The sequence below is a fragment of the Choloepus didactylus genome, chromosome 4 (genome assembly GCF_015220235.1).
Source record: "Choloepus didactylus isolate mChoDid1 chromosome 4, mChoDid1.pri, whole genome shotgun sequence".
NCBI classification, from domain to species: Eukaryota; Metazoa; Chordata; class Mammalia; order Pilosa; family Megalonychidae; genus Choloepus; species Choloepus didactylus.
In genome coordinates this window covers 112,475,135-112,499,045 of record NC_051310.1, presented here as the reverse complement: position 1 = coordinate 112,499,045, position 23,911 = coordinate 112,475,135, and the positions used below count along the sequence as shown (strand labels likewise).

The window sequence follows — 23,911 nt, the reverse complement described above, 5'->3', positions numbered from 1 at the left end:
TTTGTTGTGATGGTTGTTATTGCTCTTTTGTTTTTGTTTTGTTTTGTTTCTCTAATTATGTTATTTGGGTTCACTAAAGAAAATTTGGAAAAATTTCCCTCCTAGAAGCGATCACTGTTAATAATTATTTATTTTTTCAGTCTTTTCCTTTTCGAATTTTTTGCATTAAACAAGTTATGAAGATATGGTCAATGTAACTAATTCAAACAGGACAGAATTATGTAAAGTAAAAAGAGGTGAAAGTTCCTCTACATGTCACACAAAACCCACTATACTTCCCATGAATATCAAGTTTCTAGACCTTTTCCTATGCACTTATATATGCACACATACATAAACATGTACATACACATTTGTATACAGTTTGTTTTTTTAATAAATGGGATCATAGTATTCTGCTACTTATTCTTTTTTAAAATCAATATTTAGGGGTGATATTTTCATTTTTACATAAAGGCCTGCCATATTCTTCTCATTGACTGCAGAAATTCTATGAACATAGACTACATCGTTGTTTTCATTGATTCTAAACTTATCCAAGTAACCATATTACAATGATAAATCAAAGTTGACTCTCCTCACTTGGCTACAATTGAAGTTATTCCCCCTGTTTTCAATTTACATATTAATGTGTGTGTGTGGTTGTCATTAGTTCTGTTCACCAAATATTTCTGGTTCTCTGCCTTCTGCCCTTTTGGAATCGAGTGTGACCAAGTGACTTGTTTTCAATGTTGATATGTGAGCACAACTGACGTGTCATTTCCAACTAGAAGCTTTAAAAGCCAGTGCACAACTTGCTTCATTCTCTTTCCCCTGCCAAGCAATTGCAGAAGCACTGAATTGGAGCCTCCATCAGCCTGGGTCTCTTGTAAGGATGATACAGAGCCCAGGGACATGCAGCACAAGCTAGAAATAAACCTTTGTTGTTTTAAGCCTCTGATATTTGAGTGTTCTTTGTTACTGCAGTTTAACTCAGCCTACCAGAAGTGAGTGTAATCTTCATATCCTTCTAAAACTGAAGAAAGCTTAAGATAAGTACCTTGAAAATGAAAAGTATGGCTAATTATAGTCCACTCTATATATATCAACAATATTATTAATAAGACACCCTTACTTTCTATTTAGTCATCTATCCTTTCTACATTTTCACTAAGATGATGAACTTAAGGCCAACAGATATAAAATACTTTCAATACCACGAGTATCACACTAGCCATACAAAAATAAATGTCGGATGGATATGTGGGTCCATAGCATTGTTTTTAAGTCTGCAAACGCCACTCTGCTTGGCATCTATTAATGAGGCAACGGGTTTGGGGATGTTTCTATAGTTTATGTACATCTGAAATAACAGTTCTCTTGGACTCAAAGAGCACCCCTTCTCTCTTGCTTCTGGATAGGGGGATTGGCAGGTGCTGTTAGCTTTGGGAGGGAGAAAGTACTTTCCTCTGATCAACTGTGATGCCTCAAACTGATTAAAGGACATTGTTTATAGAACTGGAAGGGGATCAAATCCCTTTAGTTCTCCAAGTCAGAAAAGATAAGACCTTGAAGGCTAACACGGTAAACTTAACAAGAACCTAACAGCTTCAATGAAAGATAGCTATGATCTAAGCCTTTTCTCTCCTGGGCAGAAGAATATTTTTTAATGATATCTCTTAAAATGTCATATTTAATACAAAAATAAATGAAAAGAAAAACTTCGTATTTTCCCCCATGAAATCACTGCAATCAGAGAAGTTTCCTTAATTATGTGGGGGCTCTGACCCCATCACAATTCTACATGGAAGACGGGCAGCAAATACCAGCTGCCTCCCACTCCCCCGAGTTGGATCACAGCAGCCAGCCATGCGATGAAGGTCTACAATGAAGATGACATTTTAAATTTAAAATTCAAATCTTCAAAAAATGCTGGAGCCTCCTATTACCTGTCACAGTGGGTTTTTAAAAGAGGAGCCTAATCTGGAGGATACAACATCTCTGCTCTTAAGTAAGAGCTGAGGAATGAAAAAGGAGAGTGCTCTTTCCCACAAGACATCCTCACCACCCCCCCCCACCAGACCCATTGCTGTCTCCGGGTTGATCCTGTATTAGCAAAAGGGGCTGTACTGTATGCAGTGGTTCCCAAGCAGATTCTGGGCACAGAGTAGACTACTTAAGATGAGCAGAAGGCAAGTATGTATTTGTGGATTTTACTCTCCCTCAGTTTGAACTAACCAAAGCACCTTTGTATAGTCTGGATTACTGGCCAGGTTCTCCCATTTGTTTTTTAAGAAATTATTTATGCTGCTTTCAAATACTTAACAAACACCATAGTTTTAAATATAAATTATTGAACCCAAATGCTTATTATAAATCACTGTGGTAGGCAGAATTCTGATTCCAAGATTTCTGTGCCCCAGTGTGTAACACATACTTTCTCCCAGATATTCAGTCAAACAAACATTAATCGAGAAGCTGCTGTGAAGGGATTTTGCAGATGTAATTAAGGTCCCAAATCATGGTGCTTTAAGACAGAGAGATAATCCTCAGTGGGCCTGGATTTATCAGACGAACCCTAATGGGACTGGGTTCTTCCTGGAGAAAGAGAATCAAACTGTGAGTTATATCATTACAAGACATAAGACGGAATTCACTTTTCCAAATTCAAACACATGCAGTAACAAAACAGTAAAATAAACAGGAAAGCTCCACATAATACATTCATCCAATGAAATAATCATACTGACTGGTATTCCACTGATAAGAATAATCCTACAAAATGGATGAAAGCTTAATTTCATCCAATAACATCAATACAGAAAATCAAATGACAAATTGAATGTTTATATTTTTAAATTATAAACAGCTATTCACATAACTGAATTTTCTTGTAGTCCTCTTCAAGATTTAAAGGATTTTCTTTTTCTTTTCTGTATTCACCAATGAAGTTTAGTTTCTAATTAATTGTGGAGCATCTGGACCTCTGAGCTGCACTGATAAAAGTATTGTTAAAATACTAAGGGTTTGGGGCTTTTTGGTCTCAGGTAATTGGATACATTTTAACCGCAGTACTGAAAGAGGAAGTTAGCTATTCACCGAGGATTTTAGAGGAGGCGTGCAGGGGAAAAAGAAAAAAAAAAAAAATCAATGAAACAGCACCCCTTAATGGTAGAAGGACAAAATTATCAGTATGGTAAAAGTACAGTAAAGTGTTGCTGGGATATATAATTGGTAAGCACAAAGTAATTTTCTTTTTAAAAAATTTGAAAGAGTTAAGCAGAACAGTTTAAAGTAAACATTGCAAAGTGGATTATGGGATTCACAGGGTGTTTAGAATGCCAAAAGGGAGCCATTGTATCTGCTGGGAAAAGTGAAAATCAGGATTAACAGACTTTAACATACAAGAAATTAAATTATCCTTAATATGAGTAGCAGAGTAATCTCAGCGGCTGTTTGTCCTCCAGTGACTCTTCCACTGAGAGCATGAATAAAAGCAAGCAGATTCTTTAGATAAATTGGGTAATTTTAGATATTTACATGGTCCTTTACAATCATTGACTCATTAATACCGATACCCAGCAAAGTCTGTCCAGCTAGCCATATTTTATGGTTGGAATCACTAAGGCTCAGGGAAGTTAGGCAAGTGGTATGGTCAATACTTGAATATCATTATTTTCAAATCCCTAAAGCTTATAACTGTGTTCATCCATGGCTCACTGTATAAAATGTACCTTCTTCTATAACTCTCACCATTTACTAGCTGGAAGGTGGCAGAGCAAAGTTATTACCCATGGGTTCTGTAGCCGAACTGCTTGGGTTCAAAGTTTGGCTTTGCCATACATTGACTATGTGTGTGGCCTTTGGCAATTATGGTACTTTACTCTTTCTCTACTTTAGTTTCCTCACCTGTAAAATGTGTTTGGCAATCGTATCAGAGTCAACATTATTTTGAGGACTACATAAGAAAATACAGGAAAACTACTTAGGAAAGTGCTTAGTACCCAGTGACAGCTTGAGAAATGTTAGCTGTAATTATCTGATACTGAACAGATTGAGAAGTTCTTCAAAAAGTTGCAAACCTTAGGTTATACTCAAAGACTTCCAGGATGCATACTGGCTATAAACAATGGTAAATTACTTGGGAAGAGTAGACTTTAGATGGAAACAGAACTTACACATTTTTATATGGCATACTTCAGTGTAGTTTGAATGTGTTGCAACAAGCATGTTGTACTATTGTAATTTTAAATAATTACAGAGAACATATCAAAGCTTGCCATTCAATGATTCACTGATCCATTCTAGCCCTTGAAGCTCAAATTCGGGAATTTCTTTTGTACGTATAACCTCCCTGTTCTCTTAGCCCTTTGCAAAGATGCCCCACCCTCCCTAGGCTAATCTTTTGTTGAAACCTGATTAGAATCCAGAAGCTGCTGATGTCTGCACTCCTGGAGCATATCTGTAAGAAGGTCAGCAAATGCTACAAACTCCTCTGCAGTGTAAACACATTGGTGCTCAGCCAGAAGAAGATTGGAGTCATGCACCAGGAAAACTGACCTCAGTCAGAGATTTCCATTAGCAACAGAGTGCTGAAAGCTGTCACCACGTCCTGCTATCTGGGCATCAGCCTGTCCATCTGCACTTAGATTGAAGAGAAGCAAACTGCAAAGTATCCTTTGCAGTGCTCAGGCCCAGTGTGGCACTGCCATGGCACTGTAGCCCAGACCAAACCAGAGCACTGCAGAATGCTGATGGCCTCCTCCCTCCTGTACAATTTAGAACCACTGTAGAAATCCTTGAACAGCTTCATCAGGATGTTTAATATCTAGTGAGGGTTTTAAAAGCAAATAGCCATGCAACTCTTGGGCAAGTTACTTAATCTTCTTTGTAAAGTGGGGATGTATTAGGCATGGTAATGCAAGCTGCTGTAATAGAAGTTTATTTCTGCCTTGTGAAAGAGTCCACTGAAGATGCTCCTGGGTGAGGGAGGCAGGGTTTTGCTCCATACAGTCCTTCAGGAACCCAAGCCAATGGAGCTGTTGCCATCTTCAGGGCTGGCTTCCAAGATCCCCTGGGTATTGGCATCCAGCCAGCGGAAAAGGAAGGAGGAGCACACATGTGGGAGGATTTTATGGGTCAGGCCTGGAAATGGTGCCACTACATTCTGCTGGCTAGAACTCAGTCACATGGCCACACCTGTCTGCAACGAGGCTGGGATCTATGGTTCATTTGTGTGCCTGTCGAAAAAGAGAACATGGATTTGATGAACACAGAGCCAGTCTCTGTTACAGGAAATCACACATTTACCTTGAACAATTGTCATAAGGATCAGAAATGATGCATGTAAAAAGGTGAGCAGTAAAATGCCCACACAGAGACTAAATAGTGGGCTGAACTAGATAGTCACAGATAGCTAGGGTAGGAGGACAGCAGAGCATTCTCATTTAGTGCCAAGAGGTTTAAATTGGGGAGCTCAGGTAATCCCTCATACTGTAAACCAAAAGCTTTCAGCTCTCTGCATTCAGGCCACAAGTAGGAATGCACTTCCTGCCCCACCCCACTCCCACTGATAGGTGGATAGTCATGTGACTAATTCTGGCCAATAAATGGAAGTGACATAAATCACTTCTGGTCTGATTCTTAATTGCTGGTGTGACATTCTCTAGAGGGCTTTTTCCCTTCTGCCAATGACAGTAAACAATATTCCAGAGAGGACCAACTCCATCGGCCAGGATCCTGAAGAAAGAAAAACAACAACTCAGAGCAGACATGACAAACATGTTGTTGTTTTAAGACACTGAGACTTGTGGAGTTGTATGTTACTGCAGCATTACCTAGCTTATCCTGACTAATGTCGGCACTTTTTCCAGGTAAGAGGCAGCACATGGCCTGTGAGGTAAACAAAGTAACCAAAAGGGTACTCTTGTCCATTTTAGATCATTAGTTCCAAGAACTAAGGGGTCATGCTTTTAAGAACATAATTTATACATTATTGCCACAATACAAGTAAAGGAAGTACTTGATGAGCTTATTTAAAATACCGAAAAAATCAACTTTAAAAGAGCCCCGTATACACTATCTTCCTTAAAAGATTATTTGTCCCAATTTGGAGAAAGTTTATAGCTACAAAGTACAAAAGAGGGATGATAAGGACATATTACTATCTAATAAACTTTCCCCACCCTCTCTGATAAAATCAGAAGTAGAAGAAAAGTGAAAATAGGAGAGCCTTAGAGGGAACTGTAGACAACTGTCTAAAGCATTTTTATGCAGAGGACAAATTTGGCTACTTGCCTGTCTTCCGGGATCTCTAAAAATGACCCCCTGGATTAGGGAGGGCCTCCTGCACTGTTGGTTGCCTTGTCAGTTGCCTTAGGGACTCTCCTTGTGCTGTGGCTGGTGGACCAGCACTATGCTGTTTTCCTAATTAGTGCAATTCCATGTAATCCATCTCTGATCTCATTCATAACATCCCACACTGCAAGATAACTTGACATAGAAATATGATGAGGGGCCATGACTCATTCTAACATGTTCCCCTAGAGTGAAATAAGTGAGCCAGGAGGGCACCCCAGTTCTGCTCACTTTAGCATCATAGGAAGCTCTGATGTAGCCGACTGGCTGGTTGAACTGCCTTAACTAGAGCTCACCAAGAAGACTATAAACTCCTTAGATACAGAAGCTGTATTTTATTCATCTGTGAAAAACACAGTAATTAAGTAAGAGCCTGCTTTGAATTCAGTCAGATTCTGGTTTGAAAATTGATTCTACCACTTAATAACTGGGCAACCCTGGCCATTTAACCTCCCTAATCCTGCGTCCTAGTCCATAAAATGGGGATAATGCCCAACTCCTTTGACTTGTGGAAATTAATGTGACACTTGTATGTAAAGCTGTTAGTATAACCCAAAAGTCTTTGTTCAATTCTCGTAAGAACAGTGGGTTCTATCCAGCCAAGGCTGTGTGATCTCAGAACAGACTGTGCAAAAGCTCTCTATCAAGGGTTACCAAATTTTAAATTGTGATTGTGTCAGTGGTAGTTTAAAAGATCATTTCTTTGCCAGAGGCTGCAAATGCTGTAAGAGTTGGGGTTGAATAGATAGTATTTACCTCAAGGGATGGGACTGGTTTCCACTTCATCTGCATTGTTTTAATTTTTATATTTATTAAAAATACATGGTATTTAAAATAAATACAGCCTTTTTTTAAAAAAGAAAAAAATGTTGACTTGGCAGAATTGCTAGCTTATTTGCTGAATCTTTTAGCTTTTAGGCATAGCAAGCGCATTGAACAGAAAATGCCAATAATTACTCCAGGTTAACAGAGCAGCCCCATTCCCACATGACCTTTAGGGTAGAAACGAGGTATAATAATCCTTTATATCCGCACCAAATCGTTTTTCACATAAATTTAAACCAACCTCCACATTATCCTTATCTCCAGTGAAGTCTTTTGGGTGGATGGTTTCCTCCCTTCCCTGCCCCCAGGTAATTGGGGGGTGGGGGGAAATTGAGGCGGGGTGGGTAGGGTTGGCCCGGGCCGGGGCGGTTCGGGCCGTTTCGGAGTCCGAAGAGCTCAAGCAGCTGCGGGTTGGGCCGAGCCAGGAGCCCCACGCGGACCAGGCAGGCCCCAGCGCGGAAGGCCGAGGGGGCGGGTCCGAAGCCGCGGCCTCGCCTGCGTCGCGCGGCGCCCGCGGCTTCCCGGCGCTCGGGGCGGCCTCCTGGGGCCCTGAGCTCTGCCAGGCCGAGCGCCGCCATCATGCTGCAGAAGCGGGAGAAGGTGCTGCTCCTGAGGACGTTCCAGGGCCGGACGCTGCGGATCGTGCGGGAGCATTACCTGCGGCCCAGCGTGCCTTGCAACAGCCCGCTCTGCCCGCAGCCCGCAGCCTGCTGCAACGGTCAGGGGCGGGAGTCCGTAGCGAGGGTGGACGGGGCCGGGCGGGAGCGAGAGCGGCCGGGGCCGGAGGGCTGCGAGGGCGGCGGCGATGAGGCGGAGCGCGAGGCCGCTGGGGCCCGAGTCAGATGTCCTGGAGCCTCCGTCCGCTCGCCCCGAGGCATCACCTCCAGCCCCGCTGCGGGTCGGGAGCGAGAGTTGGGCGGGTTTAAAGCCGCAGAGACGGCCCTGGCACGCTCCTTCTGGGGCTCTAGGCATGGGACTCTCCGCCTGCTCCTCGTAAAATGGAGGGGCCAAGAGACAGGAACCCTCACAGCCGAGAGGCCGGGTGATTTGGCTGTTCGGAGAGGCCTTTGGGCGCAAGAACCTGCCTCTTCATTCGTGTGTGTGAAATGGGGAGGTCCTGAGCTCTTAGCCCTCCCTCCTGGATCACTTACTTCACTCTAGGGGAACATGAAAACTGTGACCGCGGAGAACTCCTGCTGCTCATTTAGCATTCTTTGCCTTGCTATCTGCAAATTTCCTGTCCTGCTAGTGCTGATTCCTCTGACGTTTATCCAGCGGAGTTCCCTTTTCAGTGTAGATTTGTGAATTACTTGGGCCATCGTTGTACAGGAAGGTCATGGGAAAGTCGGATTTGGACCGCCGTGTGCTAGACCTGCCCCACCTAGTTTATTGGGCTGCTAGGATGGCTGAATTAATGATGAACGCGAAGGGTTCTCTTTCCTCCGGTGGAAGATGAGTGTGTTGGTCCATTTCAGTTGTTTGGAGGTTAAAGTGGACGTTTCAGTAACTGGTTGGCTATCCATTTCCCTGAGACATGGGCTGAGCAGAAACACCAACACAAGAGCTCACTGCTGCCGCTAAACCTCTTCTCTGGTCGGTTGGGCCTTTCTGACCCTTGAAGACTTTTGAGCTTGTTCCGAAGGTTGAAGTAGAAGCCACTTGAAATTGCCCCAGTTAAATATGGACATATGTCAATGATGAGTTAACGCAAATATTCAGATTGTGGTGAAAATTTGCTTGTTTAAAAAAAAATCAGTCATCCTTTTTTCTGCGGAACTGGCTTCACCATAAACCATGTAGAGTATTTATCACACCTTCAGAAAAATGAAGGTGCTGAATTTACCTGAACTTTGGACCTCTACCAAAGTAGATTTGTCTTGTCTTTTAAAAACTTCATGGTGTAGTTAAGGTTGGAAGTTATTTTGTACACCAGGGCCCCATGACATTGAAATAGTAACAACCAGATTTGAAAATACTGTCTAATCTCTTAACTTTTGAATTATGTTTCAGATGGGAAACTCTTGTCTAGTGATGTGACTCACTATGTGATCCCAGATTGGAAAATTGTTCAAGATTGCCTGGAGATCCTTGAGTTTCCTGATTTGAAGGGAATTATTTTCATGCAAACGGCTTGTCAAGCTGTGCAGCATCAAAGAGGTCGGAGGTATCTGTTTTGCATTATTTATTTATTTATGGTAGGGATTCACCTCCCCCTCTGCTCCCACCCCCATAGAAAAGGTCCCTTGTTGGGGGGGAGGGAAGGGATTCATTATTTTGTCAGAAAGGATTTTTTGAACTAATTTGATATTCTCTTTGCTAGTGAAGTATGTGGCAATATTATTTTATGTCTCTGCTTCAACACCTGGCCCAAAGATTAAATGTGGATCAATAAACTGCAGTGTCCCGAGTATGTGGGTATTTAAGATTCTAGTGTGAACTTGGCTTTTGGTGTACATTTTTACAGTAGCAGGGTTGTTGGTTATGTTTTGTTGATAACATTTATTATTTAATCTTGTTATTTATAGCGATATTGTTTCAGAAGCTTACATTTTTTTTCCTGGGAAAAAGAGAGTGCTTTAAAAATTTTAGACTCCTTTATTGTGGATACAAATTATACTTGTAATAATTTATTCAATGAAACCAGAAATAACTTGTTTTATTTTTAGATTGCTAGAGCAACTACCAATCATAGTAATTGTCTTTGCTAAACAAAGGATTTCTGATTTAAACCAATCTAAAATACTTGCCTTGTATCTAAATGAAGAATAATTGTCCACCTTTTAAAAAAATACCCTAAAAAATGGTTGTGCTTCATTTAACATTGGGAAAAGGTTTATGACTTTAACTTGGAGGCTGTATGGAAACAGCATATTAGAATTATATACCTATCCAACCTCTTAACTCCCCAAGTTATTTAAAAAGCAGAAACCATGTGTTTATTCTTTTTCAAATGTTATGGTTGCTTCAAACCTTGGTAGTAAAAGATGAAATGTTTTTATTTGTATATGAAAATGATAAATTGTCTTTATTATATCCTCAGTTCAAAAAAATGTGCATTAACTAGGTTGGGTGCAGGTTTTTCAGATAGAATATTTAAAAATGAGCTTGAAGTTGATTTTGTTCAGACACCAAGATACAGAATTTTATACACATCCAAGTTTAAATGCTGCTCCAGGTGCCATATTTCATTTTCTGCTACTAAAATCAATTTGTTGTTATCATTTGGATTGCTAACACAGTGCTGAGCCTTTTCAACTTCTGTTTTCTAAAATATTTTTAATATTAAGGATTGTTTTAAAAACCAATTCTTGGGACATTCAAAGGCAAAGAGTTGGAATTTAAATGTCTTTTCTCCTGAACGTTTCAAAAATAGTTAAGTCAATGAAAAACTATTGGTTTTCAAGTGCTTTACCATGTCTCTGAATATACTAAATGTGAAAACAAAAGATTGAGGACTTATGAAACAGGCCCTTATGATGCACCCTGATTTTTCCATTTGATAAGCGCTTTTTGAGCTCCTAGTTGCAGGTCTCAGGAAGTACAAGAGAAGTCTTAGTCCCTTGCTCAACAGAACTGTTGTCAGGTTGGGGTTAGATAAAAAAAAGCAAGAAGATAATTATAAAGCACCTTTGCCACATGAAGGATAATATAATATGCACTGTACAAAATCCAGAAATAAATATGGAGTGTGGGGTTAAGCCAGAAAGCCTTTTGGGGGAAAAAAGGTTTGAATCTGGTCTCAAAGCTAGGTGTGTTGAACATTGTGATGGTTGGGTTCATGTGTCAACTTGGCTAGGTGGCCTAGCTGTCTGGTCAAGCGGGCACTGGCCTGACAATTCCTATGAGGCTATTTGAGGCTGGTTGGTTTGTCGGATCATCAGTCAATTGACTGCAGCTGACTGATGACTCATCAAGGGGCGCACTTCCACAGTGAGAGAATGCAATTGGCTGGATTTGATCCGGGTGATCAGTTGGAGGCTTATAAGCCGGACGGTTAGAGAACCTTCACTTCTTCTTCAGCTGCTCAGTGAAGCTTTTCCTGGGGAGCTCGTCGAAGTTGCCAGTTCGTTTCCTGAGGAGTTCGCCAAAGTTGTCGGTTCGTTTCCTGAGGAGTTCTTCAAAGTTGCCGGTTCGTTTCCTGAGGAGTTCGTCAAAGTTGTCGGTTCGTTTCCCGAGGAGTTCGTCGGACGTCTTCCTTGGAGTTGACAGCTTGTTGACGGCTCTGCAGAATTTGGACTCGTGCGCTCCCGCAGTTGCGTGAGTCACTTTTACAATTTGATAATAAGAGACATCTCTCATTGATTCTGTTTCCAAGGAGAACCCTAACTAATACAACTTGGTACCGAGAGTGGTTCTTGAGAAACGGAATCTTAAAATGGGCTTTTACAACTTGTTTTCTACTCTGATTAGATTCAGAGGCACTAATGACTCTATTTCCAATAATCAAGAGGGTACTAAGAGTCCATGGCAGGAGTTGGCAAAGGAAATACGCAAAATAGCACCATTTGATTCTCCTAATTGTGCTCTAGTACGAAGCGAGGCTCTGGGTGACAGCGTTTTCGACACTTTCACAGAGTTTTGCAGTATTAAGAAGTATAATGATGTTGGCTGGCTGCTCTTACATACTTTGGATACAGTTGTAAGAGAAAGGGATGAGCTAAAGGCTTCAAATTCAAAACTTGAATGCCGTATGACAGATGTAAAGGGTTCCATCTGTGCCCTGAAAGAAAATCTTATTTCCTGTGCCCGCAGACTGGAGGTTTCTGAAAATCAGACACAGTCTCTTATTGTGCGAGTAGCACATTTACAGCGTAAACTAAAATCTCAACCTCTCAGGGTGTCTGCTGTTAAAGTAAAGGCATTGATTGGAAAAGAATGGGACCCAGAAACTTGGGATGGAGACATATGGATTGATAATAATGACAGTGAGGACATTGGAACCCTGGATTCTGCTGGGTCTTTGTTAGATTTACCTGTAGAGGGCTGTCCTGGGGAAACAGCTTCTCTGCCTCCAGTCTGCCCTGAGGAGCCTGCCACGCAACTCCCACCTAAGGAGATTGACCCTTCAATGCCTGCTAATCTTGTAATCACCTCCCCTGAGGAAGCAGCCCTCACTCTTTTGTCTGGAGAGACTAATCCTGTTTTAAGAGATGAAAATGCAACAGAGTGCCCTGAGGTGAATGGCTTGAGAGATAATTCTAACTCTTTTCATGACCCACCCCCACCACCAGTTTTTGCTTCAAGACCTATAACTAGGCTCAAGTCCCAACAAGCCCCAGAGGGTGAGGTACAAAGTGTGACCCATGAAGAAGTACGCTATACTCCAAAAGAATTGTATGAGTTTTCCAACTTATACAGACAGAAACCAGGGGAATATGTGTGGGAATGGATATTGAGAGTGTGGGATAATGGTGGAAGGAATATAAGGTTGGATCAGGCTGAATTTACTGATATGGGCCCACTAAGCAGAGATTCTGCATTCAATGTTGTAGCTCGAGGGGTTAGAAAGGGTGTTAACAGTTTGTTTGGGTGGCTGGCTGAAACATGGATCAAAAGGTGGCCGGCATTACCAGAAGTTGAAATGCCAGAACTGCCCTGGTATAATGTGGAGGAGGGGATTCAAAGGCTTAAAGAGATTGGAATGTTAGAGTGGATTTATCATGGAAAACCTGCTCACACAGCCCTGGAATGTCCAGAGGACACACCTTTTACCAGGACTGTAAGGAATAAATTTGTGAAACTAGCTCCATCATCCCTGAAGAGCTCTGTAGTCGCCCTTCTCTGTAGGTCAGATATTACTGTAGGAACTGCTGTCACTGAACTGGAATCCTTAAACACAATGGGGATAATCGGGTCCCGAGTCAGCAGAAGCCAAGTAGCTGCAGTTAATCGCCACAGACAAGGTGGACAGGGCTACCATAATGGAAAACAGGCTCAAAGCAGCAATCAAAATAATATGACTCGCAGAGACTTATGGCGTTGGCTAGTGGATCATGGAGTACCAAGTAGTAAAATAGATGGGCAATCGACTAAATTCTTGTTTGAACTATATAAGCAGAAGAATTCTAGGCCACGTGAACAAAAATCTCCCTTGAATTACAAAAACAGAGAGTCACGGCCCCTTAATCAATTCCCAGACTTGAGACAGTTTACAGATCCAGAGCCTCTTGAATGAAGGGAAGGCCGGGTACCCTTGGAGAAGGACCCTGTCACACTGCCAAAAATTTACACTGTTAATCTTCCTCCCAGCCTTCCCCAGGGGGACCTACGGCCTTTTACCAGGGTGACTGTGCATTGGGGAAAAGGAAATGATCAGATATTTCGTAGATTATTAGACACTGGGTCAGAAGTGACATTAATTCCCGGAGACCCAAAACGTCACTCTGGTCCACCAGTCAGAGTTGGGGATGGATGGTCAGATGATTGATGGAGTTTTAGCCCAGGTCCGTCTCACAGTGGGTCCAGTGGGTCCCCGGACCCATTCTGTGGTTATTTCCCCAGTGCCGGAATGCATAATTGGAATAGACATACTCAGCAACTGGCAGAATCCTCACATTGGTTCCCTGACTCCTGGAGTGAGGGCTATTATGGTGGGAAAGGCCAAGTGGAAGCCACTAGAGCTGCCTCTGCCTAGCAAAGTAGTGAACCAGAAGCAATACCGGATTCCTGGAGGGATTGCAGAGATTAATGCCACTCTTAAGGACTTGAAGGATGCAGGGGTGGTGATTCCCACCACATCCCCATTCAACTCTCCTATTTGGCCTGTGCAGAAAACAGATGGGTCTTGGAGGATGACTGTGGATTATCGTAAGCTTAACCAGGTGGTGACTCCAATTGCAGCTGCTGTCCCAGATGTGGTATCATTGCTTGAGCAAATCAACACATCCCCTGGTACCTGGTATGCAGCTATTGATCTGGCAAATGCTTTTTTCTCAATTGCTGTCAGCAAGGACCACCAGAAACAGTTTGCATTTAGCTGGCAAGGCCAGCAGTTTACATTCACCGTGCTACCTCAGGGTTATATCAACTCTCCAGCCCTATGTCATAATATTGTCCGCAGGGATCTTGATCATTTCTCCCTCCCACAAGACATCACACTGGTCCATTATATTGATGATATCATGTTGATTGGACCTAGTGAGCAAGAAGTAGCAACTACTCTAGATTTGTTGGTAAGGTATTTGCGTGGCAGAGGATAGGAGATAAATCCAACAAAAATACAAGGCCCTTCCACCTCAGTAAAATTTCTAGGTGTTCAGTGGTGTGGGGCCTGTCGAGATATTCCTTCTAAGGTGAAGGATAAGCTGCTGCATCTGGCCCCTCCTACAACCAAAAAAGAGGCACAACGTTTAGTTGGCCTTTTTGGGTTTTGGAGACAACATATTCCTCATTTAGGTGTGCTACTCCGGCCCATTTACCGAGTGACTAGAAAAGCTTCTAGTTTTTAGTGGGGACCGGAGCAAGATGAGGCTCTGCAACAGGTCCAGGCTGCTGTGCAAGCTGCTCTGCCGCTTGGACCATATGATCCAGCTGATCCAATGGTGCTGGAAGTGTCAGTGGCAAATAGAGATGCTGTTTGGAGCCTTTGGCAGGCTCCTATAGGAGAATCACAATGCAGGCCCTTAGGATTTTGGAGTAAAGCTTTACCATCTTCTGCAGATAACTACTCTCCATTTGAGAAACAACTGTTGGCCTGCTACTGGGCCTTAGTAGAGACAGAACGCTTAACCATGGGCCACCAAGTTACCATGAGACCTGAGTTACCTATCATGAGCTGGGTGTTATCTGACCCACCAAGCCATAAAGTTAGGCGTGCACAGCAGCACTCCATCATAAAATGGAAATGGTATATACGAGATAGAGCTCGAGCAGGTCCTGAAGGTACAAGTAAGTTACATGAGGAAGTGGCCCAAATGCCCATGGCCCCCACTCCTTCCACCTTACCTTCTCTTGCCCAGCCCACAGCTATGGCATCTTGGGGAGTTCCTTACAGTCAGTTGACTGAGGAAGAGAAGACTCAGGCCTGGTTTACAGATGGTTCTGCACGATATGCAGGTACCACCCGAAAGTGGACAGCTGCAGCACTGCAGCCCCTTTCAGGGATATCCCTGAAGGACAGTGGTGAGGGGAAATCCTCCCAGTGGGCAGAACTTCGAGCAGTGCACCTGGTTGTTCACTTTGCTTGGAAGGAGAACTGGCCAGAGGTGCGTCTGTATACTGATTCCTGGGCTGTTGCTAATGGTTTGGCTGGATGGTCAGGGACTTGGAAGGAACATGATTGGAAGATTGGTGACAAAGAAGTCTGGGGAAGGGGTATGTGGATAGACCTTTCTGAGTGGGCAAACAACATGAAGATATTTGTGTCCCATGTGAATGCTCACCAGAGGGTGACTTCAGCAGAAGAAGGTTTTAATAACCAAGTGGATAAAATGACCCGTTTGGTGGATACCAATCAGCCTCTTTCCCCAGCAACTCCTGTCATTGCCCAATGGGCTCATGAACAAAGTGGTCATGGTGGTAGGGATGGAGGTTATGCATGGGCTCAGCAACATGGCTTCCACTCACCAAGGCTGACCTGGCCACAGCCACTGCTGAGTGTCCAATTTGCCAGCAGCAGAGACCCACACTCAGTTCCCGATATGGCACCATTCCTCGGGGTGATCAGCCTGCTACCTGGTGGCAGGTTGATTACATCGGACCACTTCCATCATGGAAAGGGCAGTGATTTGTTCTTACTGGAATAGACACATACTCCGGATATGGGTTTGCCTTCCCTGCACGACATGCTTCTGCCAAAACTACAATACGTGGACTTACAGAATGCCTCATCCACCATCATGGTATTCCACACAGCATTGCTTCGGACCAAGGAACCCACTTCACAGCAAATGAAGTGAGGGGATGGGCACATGCTCATGGAATTCTGTGGTCTTAACCATGTTTCCCATCATCCAGAAGCAGCTGGGTTGATAGAACGGTGGAATGGCCTATTGAAGACTCAATTATGGCGCCAACTAGGTGGCAATACCTTGCAGGGCTGGGGCAGTGTTCTCCAGGAGGCTGTGTATGCTCTGAATCAGCATCCACTCTATGGTGCTGTTTCTCCCATAGCTAGGATTCATGGGTCCAGGAATCAAGGGGTGGAAACAGGAGTAGCACCACTCACTATCACTCCTAGTGATCCACTAGGGAAATTTTTGCTTCCTGTCCCTGCAGGTTTAAGCTCTGCTGGTCTACAAGTCTTGGTTCCAAAAGGAGGAGTGCTTCCACCAGGAAACACAACAATAATCCCATTGAACTGGAAGTTAAGGCTGCCACCTGGCCACTTTGGGCTTCTTATGCCTCTGAATCAACAGGCAAGTAAGGGGATTACTGTACTGGCTGGGGTGATTGATCCTGACTATCAAGGGGAAATAGCACTGCAACTACACAATGGAAGTAAAGAAGAGTTTTCCTGGAATACAGGAGATTCCCTCGGGCGTCTCTTAGTACTACCATGCCCCGTGATTCAAGTCAATGGAAAACTGCAACAACCCAATCCAGGCAGGACTACCAATGGCCAAGAAACTTCAGGAATGAAGGTTTGGGTCACCCCACCAGGCAAAGAACCACGGCCAGCTGAAGTGCTTGCTGAGGGTAAAGGGAACATGGAATGGGTAGTGGAAGAAGGTCGTGATAAATATGAACTACGGCCATGTGACCAGTTACAGAAATGAGGACTATGATGATATGAATATTTCCTCCTCGTTTTGTGATGATTATGTTGGTATTTGTCTGTGAAGAAAATATTTTTGCTTTCTTCTCTGTCTTATCCCCTTATATGGCATAAGCTGTAACATTCATTTTGAAGATATGGTTTTAGGTGATGTGTACGACTGCCAAGTTGACAAGGGGTGGACTGTGATGGTTGGGTTCATGTGTCAACTTGGCTAGGTGGCCTAGCTGTCTGGTCAAGCGGGCACTGGCCTGACGATTCCTGTGAGGCTATTTGAGGCTGGTTGGTTTGTCGGATCATCAGTCAATTGACTGCAGCTGACTGATGACTCATCAAGGGGCGCGCTTCCACAGTGAGAGAATGCAATTGGCTGGATTTGGTCCGGGTGATCAGTTGGAGGCTTATAAGCCGGACGGTTAGAGAACCTTCACTTCTTCTTCAGCTGCTCAGTGAAGCTTTTCCTGGGGAGCTCGTCGAAGTTGCCAGTTCGTTTCCTGAGGAGTTCGCCAAAGTTGTCGGTTCGTTTCCTGAGGAGTTCTTCAAAGTTGCCGGTTCGTTTCCTGAGGAGTTCGTCAAAGTTGTCGGTTCGTTTCCTGAGGAGTTCGTCGGACGTCTTCCTTGGAGTTGACAGCTTGTTGACGGCTCTGCAGAATTTGGACTCGTGCGCTCCCGCAGTTGCGTGAGTCACTTTTACAATTTGATAATAAGAGACATCTCTCATTGATTCTGTTTCCAAGGAGAACCCTAACTAATACAACTTGGAACCCAAGAGTTCAGTTCTAAGTTTATCTCTCTCTGCTCGCATTTTACTATAAGCTGCAAGGAGAAGCCAGGGTATATCTTCCACACGTAGTCTGGAGATCTCCTCAGCTAAGTATTCCAGGTTGCCACTTTTAAATTCTTCCTTCCATCTGACACCAGGACTCAATTTTGCCAAATTCTGTGCCACTTTAAAACAAGGATCGCCTTTCTTCCAGTTTACAACAACATATTCATCATTTCTGCTCAAGTCCTCATCAGAAGTATCTTTAGAGTCCATATTTCCACAAACAGTCTCTTTAAAGCAGTTTTGGCCTTTTCTATCAAGCTCCTCACAACTCTTCCAGAAACTCCCCCTTATCCATTTAAAAAGCCGTTCCAACATGTTTGGTATTTGCAAACTCAGCAGCAAAAGCACCCCACTCTCGGTACCAAAATCTGTCCTAGTTTGCTAATGCTGCAGAATGCAAAACACCAGAGATGGATAGGCTTTTATAAAATGGGGGTTTATTTCGCTACACAGTTACAGTCTTAAGGCCACAAAGCGTCCATGGCAACACATCAGCAACCGGGCACCTTCACCGGAGGATGGCCAATGGCCTCCGGAAAACCTCTGTTAGCTAGGAAGGCAGCTGGCATCTGCTCCAAAGCTCCGGCCTCAAAACGGCTTTCTCCCAGGACGTTCCTCTCTAGCAAGCTTGCTTCTCTTCAAAACATCACTCCCAGCTGCACTCTCTTTCCTCTTTGAGTCAGCTCATTTATATAGCTCCACCGATCAAGGCCCACCCTGAATGGGTGGGGCCATGCCTCCATGGGAACATCTCATCAAAATTATCACCGACAGCTGGGTGGGGCACACTCCAAGCAAATCCAACCAGCACCAAAACTTCTGCCCCACACAAGACCACAAAGATAATGGCATTTGGGGGACACAATACACTCAAACCGGCACAAACATGATTGTTGAAGAAGAGGCAGGAAAAGGAATCAGCAAGTTTGGGACTTGGCGCTTTGTTTACCTGTTAAGCAGTCAACATGTATGTGCATTCAGGTCAAACAGCTAAGTGATCAAAATTACCTAAATCCTAGAAAGTGTCATATATTGAAAGCTAATTTTAAAATTGATAACAATTGACTATATTATGTAAGATCCAGGAAATTTGCTTTATTAATTCAGCTTTCATAAGTGTAAATCATTATTTGACTTTTTATATTTAACCATGTTTGGTCTAACCAAGGCTCTCTGGTGTTCTGCCTCATTTGATGTTGGGAAACATTTTGTTTTGTTTTGTTTTTATTTCTTCCTTGGAGATTTTTGAGATGTCAGTAAATAATTCATTCTATTCAATATGCTTTTAGGAACATTATTACTTAGGAAATCTTTGTCAGTTAATTATACCTGATCAGGTTGAGTGTCTGACATAAGAATGCCTTGCTTTCTCCTTTTGGTTCTCTGCTGAATTCCTTCTGTATGGCTTTGGAGAGTGTCACCATTTTGTGCCTCAGTTTTTCAGATTTGGAGGACATCTAGGCCAGTCCAGGGAAACTGGGTTTTTCTGTAAGACTGGAGAAACTTTGAGACTTTTATTGAACTTGACTATCTGAAACCATCATTCTGTTATTCAGGTCAGACTTTTTCAAGGCACCATGATGCTCTTTGCAGACTCCATGCGGGGTACTCATATCTAATTCCATCATACATGCACTACAAACCCTGACTACAGAAAAACATGACTATATTGTATATATGCACTATTCAATTATAAGCATAAGCCTACATGTCTACAAGAAAACTTGAGTGTCACTCTCAGAGTAATAAGCTGCTTATTTCTTGCTTTCCCCATTAAAATTCTTATGCCATTTGTTCATTAGTTTTATCTGCTTGATGGATTGCTAACAAATGGAAGCACACACTGAAAGTCTAAGAAAAATATATGGGAGTGAAACCTAACATTGAGAGCATTCTTTTTGTTAAGTTATATATTTTTTCTATGCATTGGGAAAGAGTGTCACTACTTCAGTTTGGTGGTAAACATGTGGGTCTGGCTTGTGGAATATCAATATTTGGGGAAGACATAATTCAGGAATCCCTGGTCTAAAGCGAGGGCATGAAAACAAATGCAGTGCTGTACATGAAGCCTAACAAAAGGGTACTTGGGTTCTGAAAATGTCAGAGTTTATTCAGAGACATTATTATTTTGCATTTGGATCACTGTTGCCACATCTTGTACATTCATATTTTCATTGCAGAAACATTTATTGAGCACCTGCTGTGGTTTAAGCAGTGAGGCTGCAAAGATGACAGCATAGTGCCTGCTATCTGGAATTCTACCACTTCTCTCCTTCCCTGGGCCCTCTATCTAGCTAACTTCGTTCCTCCTCCAGGTGTCAGGTCCCATCCTCCAAGAAGCCTTACCCACCTGTCACAGCCTGAAGGGGCTTTGCCAGTTGAAAGACCAAAGAAGACACCAAGCATTTTCTGAAACATCAACTTTATTAGGGCATACTTACAGGGAAGCAGAAATCAGCAAAACTCAAATGGCTTTTCTCTTTGTCGGGTGGGTTCAGCATTCAGCAAAGAAGTTGACCATGCAATCACACTAACCGGTCAAGCTGGTTCTAGGGGCTTTCTAGACAAAGACATTCTCATGACGTAGGGTGATCAATTATGTTGTGCAAGAAGAGAGTAGAGAATTATAGGTTGTTTTTTTTGCAGATTACAATAAGATTGATAACGTCTAAGGGGGCTCAGAAAAGAGGTAAGCTATAGACTAACTCTTGACGTATGAGGTCTGGTTTCTATACTTACATAGTCCAGCTGCACATTCTTTTCAGGACACAGAGGTGGTAGGTTAAACATTAACTGGCCTAGGTCATACAGGCTGCTGTGCGCCAGGTCCCACAGGCCCCAAGTTCCCTCACACCCTGCACTTCTTTCATGGCGCTAATCCTACTGAGCTGTAATTGGTTGTTTTTGCCCTCCTCCCCCATTCAGTCTATGAGCCCTGTGAGGGTGGGGCATTTGTTTTGTTCATCATGATCAGGGCTGCCCTGGGGCTGGGAACTGCCCGACTGTGGGTTGGGGGAGTCACTATTCACATGTTCCCAAGCATTGCCATGTCTGGATGTTGCTCCCTGAGGGTGGCGTTCAATGCAGGGGCCCTCAACGCCATTGCCCCAGTACCTAGCAAAATACCTGGTGCTTAGGAGGAGTGAAGCAAACATTTGCTGAGTGAAGCATGTTTGGGGAGGGAGAAATCTGGAAACAATTAGCTGCAGTAAGTGCAAATGCTTTATTAGGGATGTACAAAATATGATGGTAGATAAAAGGTAAAAAATTCTATGAAGATGGGGAAGAATAGACACAGTTTTAAAAATATTTTCTCTGAAAGAATACAGTACAGACGATTGTGAATTTTCTCCTAAAATCTTTTTTATTACTTAACAAATAAGTACTCACTTTAAAAACATTCAAACAATACTGACATGTGTAAAGCAGAAAGTACAAGCCCCTACCAGAGATGGTCACTGTTAACAAAATGAGGTAGACTCTTCCATGCATATCCTAACAGATTTTTTTTAAATGATTTTTAAATGTCTCTTTGTAAAAGTGGCAAAATTGCCAATTAAATATATTCTAGGCATTTCTAGGGGAAGAAAAATTTTTGTTTGCACAAGTGGGATTTCCATTGAAGAAAGCTGCCACTCACAGAAATGAAACTGAATCCCTTTGTTTATTTAGAAATTTTATAAGCTGCTATTATGTACTTAATGATGCTTTTTCAAGATGGCTCAAAATTAAAATTACTGAAAAAACAAAATCAGTTTTCTTGTTTTCTAGTGAAACTTTGAGACCACATAGATATTAGTGGTTAGCATTTCTATCATATTAAAACATATGTCAGGGGCACTTCTGTGGAAGAGGGAGTAGGGAGTTCCAGGGCTCAGTCCTTCCACTGAAACAACTATTCAGTAGGCAGGAACTGTCTGTTCTGGGGTTCCAGAGGCCAGAAGAACGCTGTACAGCATCCAGGGAAGAGCAGCAGGAAGAGGCTGATAAACTATACTACAGAACAGTGAGTTGTTCTCTCCATGCAGCGGCTGCTGGCACCCATCCCCCACTCTCAGAGCAGGCCACTTTGGGATCCAGCTGCTGGCCAGCTCACTGGGGACAGAAAGCGACATAAAAGTCCTCTTGCTCAAGAACTGGGGTGGGCACAACAGAACACTGATCACAGCTTTTGATTAGTGAATTCGGATCTCTAGGTCCCAGCTCTGAGCTAATGTTTTTATCTCAGACAAAGGCAGTGGCAGCCAGTGTTTCTATCCTGCCCTGACAGGAGCAGAGGCAGTGGAGATTTAAAGACACAGCATTTCCTTTGGGCTTCAGGGGACAGTTAGCTGAAGGGCTGCATTTTCTGGGCTGGCCAGGAAAGCACAGATTTGAGGAGCTGTCAAAGAGGCTTTTGGTGTCCTTCCTGATCCCCTCCCCAAGGCACTTTGGAGTCAGTCTGCGCCCCTTTGTAGGTCCTTGACTGTTATGGCTGGGAAATACTGACTTGGGAAAGTCTTTGCCTGGTGAGCCTTCTCCCGGAATTTGCCCTCCAGGCAAAAGCAGCAAGAGACAACAAAAGGAGTATAAATATTATATGATCTCACTGATATGAACCAATTATAATAAGCATAAAATAATAAACAAAAAAATATAGGACTTACAACACAGTGAACCCTATTGTAGACAGTGGACTATAGTTAATAGTACAAGCATAAAAATGTTCTTTCATGAATTATAACAAATATATGATACTAAGTCAAGGTGTTAATAATAGGATAGTTTATCAGAAAAAAAAACACCAAAGTAAATTATGGATGATAATATGATTTCACCAATTGTAACAAAGGTAACTAACTACTGTTAAAAAAGTGATACAGTTATTTTTAAAAATGCTATCTATCATCAGTTGTAACAAATGTTCCACACCAGTGCAAAGTTTTGAGGGTAGGGTGGTGTATCAGTCAGGGTTCTCTAGAGAAACAGAACCAACAGGAGATGTCTGTAAATATGTGATTTTATAAAAGTCTCATACAGCTGTGGAGAAGCACAAGATCAGATTCTGTAGGGCAGGATACATGAGTCCAAATTCCATAGGGCAGGCCACGAGCTGGCAACTCCAATGAAGGTCTTTGATGAACTCCCCAGGAGAGGCTGACTGGCTGAAGGAGAAATGAAAGTTCTCTCTTCTCCCTTAAAAGTTTTCAACTGATTGGATTAAATCCAACCGACTGGATTCTCTCATTGCGGAAGACACTCCCTTAGTTGATCGTAGATGTAATCAGCCACAGATACAATCAATTGACTGATGATTTAATAAACCAGCCTTCTGGTTTATTAACCAGCCATGAAATGTCCTTGAATTAATGGTTAGGCACCATCACCTGGCCAAGTTGACACATGAACCCAACCATCACAGGTGGTATATGAGAATCCTGTATTATATGCATGATAAAACAATGAGGGAATAAGGAAAAAAACACATGTTAAATGCCAATTGTCTACCATGGATACTTTACATGTTAATTTAACATCTGGTTTAATATGAATCCATTTTTCTTTTTAATTTTGAAATACTTTCAAACTTACATAATAGTTACAAAAATAATACAAACCCCATACAGAGAACTTCAACATACCCCTATCCCTCCAGATACCCAGATCCACCAATTTTAACATTTTGCCACATTTGCTGTATCTTTCTATCTATCCATCTATCAATCTGTCCTATCCATCTAGCTATTTATCCATCTGTTTATGTATTTATCAATCCATTTTCCGAGCACTTGACTGCAGGTTGTATACATCATGCTCCGTGAACACTTAATACTGCCTAAGTGCAGTTACCAAGTTCAGGAGATTTTACACTGATATACAGCTTATAGTCTATATTCCAATTTTTTCATTTATCCCAAAAATGTCCTTTTGGGTTTTTCTCCTCTTTTATTATATCCTGACCAGGATCATATATTGTGTTTAGTTGTCATTGTCTCTTTAGTTGCTCATCCTTTCTTTAAATTGTGGGACCGTATAGACAAAATAAACTTTCCCTTCTCAACCACTCCCAAACATACCATTCTGTGGGATTACTCATATTTACCCAGTTGTGGTACCCTCACCACGTTCTGTTACTTAAACTTTCCCATCTCCCCAAACAGAATCCCTATGCCTGTTATGCATTAGCTCTCCATTCCCCCCTCCCCCTACTCCCACCCCTGGCAATC

At 42.6% G+C, this 23,911-nt stretch overlaps 1 protein-coding gene and 1 long non-coding RNA gene across 3 annotated transcripts in view; one reads left to right on the top strand and one right to left on the bottom strand.

Annotated features, from left to right (window-relative positions):
• Positions 1–358: 358 nt before the first annotated feature.
• Positions 359–8,237, bottom strand: LOC119531871. Its single transcript, XR_005216437.1, has 2 exons — positions 7,403–8,237; positions 359–5,219 (listed from the first exon to the last, which is right to left on the bottom strand). It is a non-coding gene; the product is annotated as an uncharacterized LOC119531871 (long non-coding RNA).
• Positions 7,636–23,911, top strand: part of DIS3L (DIS3 like exosome 3'-5' exoribonuclease) — a 41,408-nt gene continuing 25,132 nt past the window's right edge. The window contains exons 1-2 of one of the 2 annotated variants that reach the window (XM_037833631.1): positions 7,636–7,879; positions 9,172–9,325. In XM_037833631.1, the coding sequence (XP_037689559.1) occupies positions 7,741–7,879; positions 9,172–9,325 (293 nt within the window). In that variant the 5' untranslated portion in view covers positions 7,636–7,740. The remainder of the gene's footprint in view (positions 7,880–9,171; positions 9,326–23,911) is intronic. The other variant, XM_037833629.1, reaches the window with a different exon arrangement.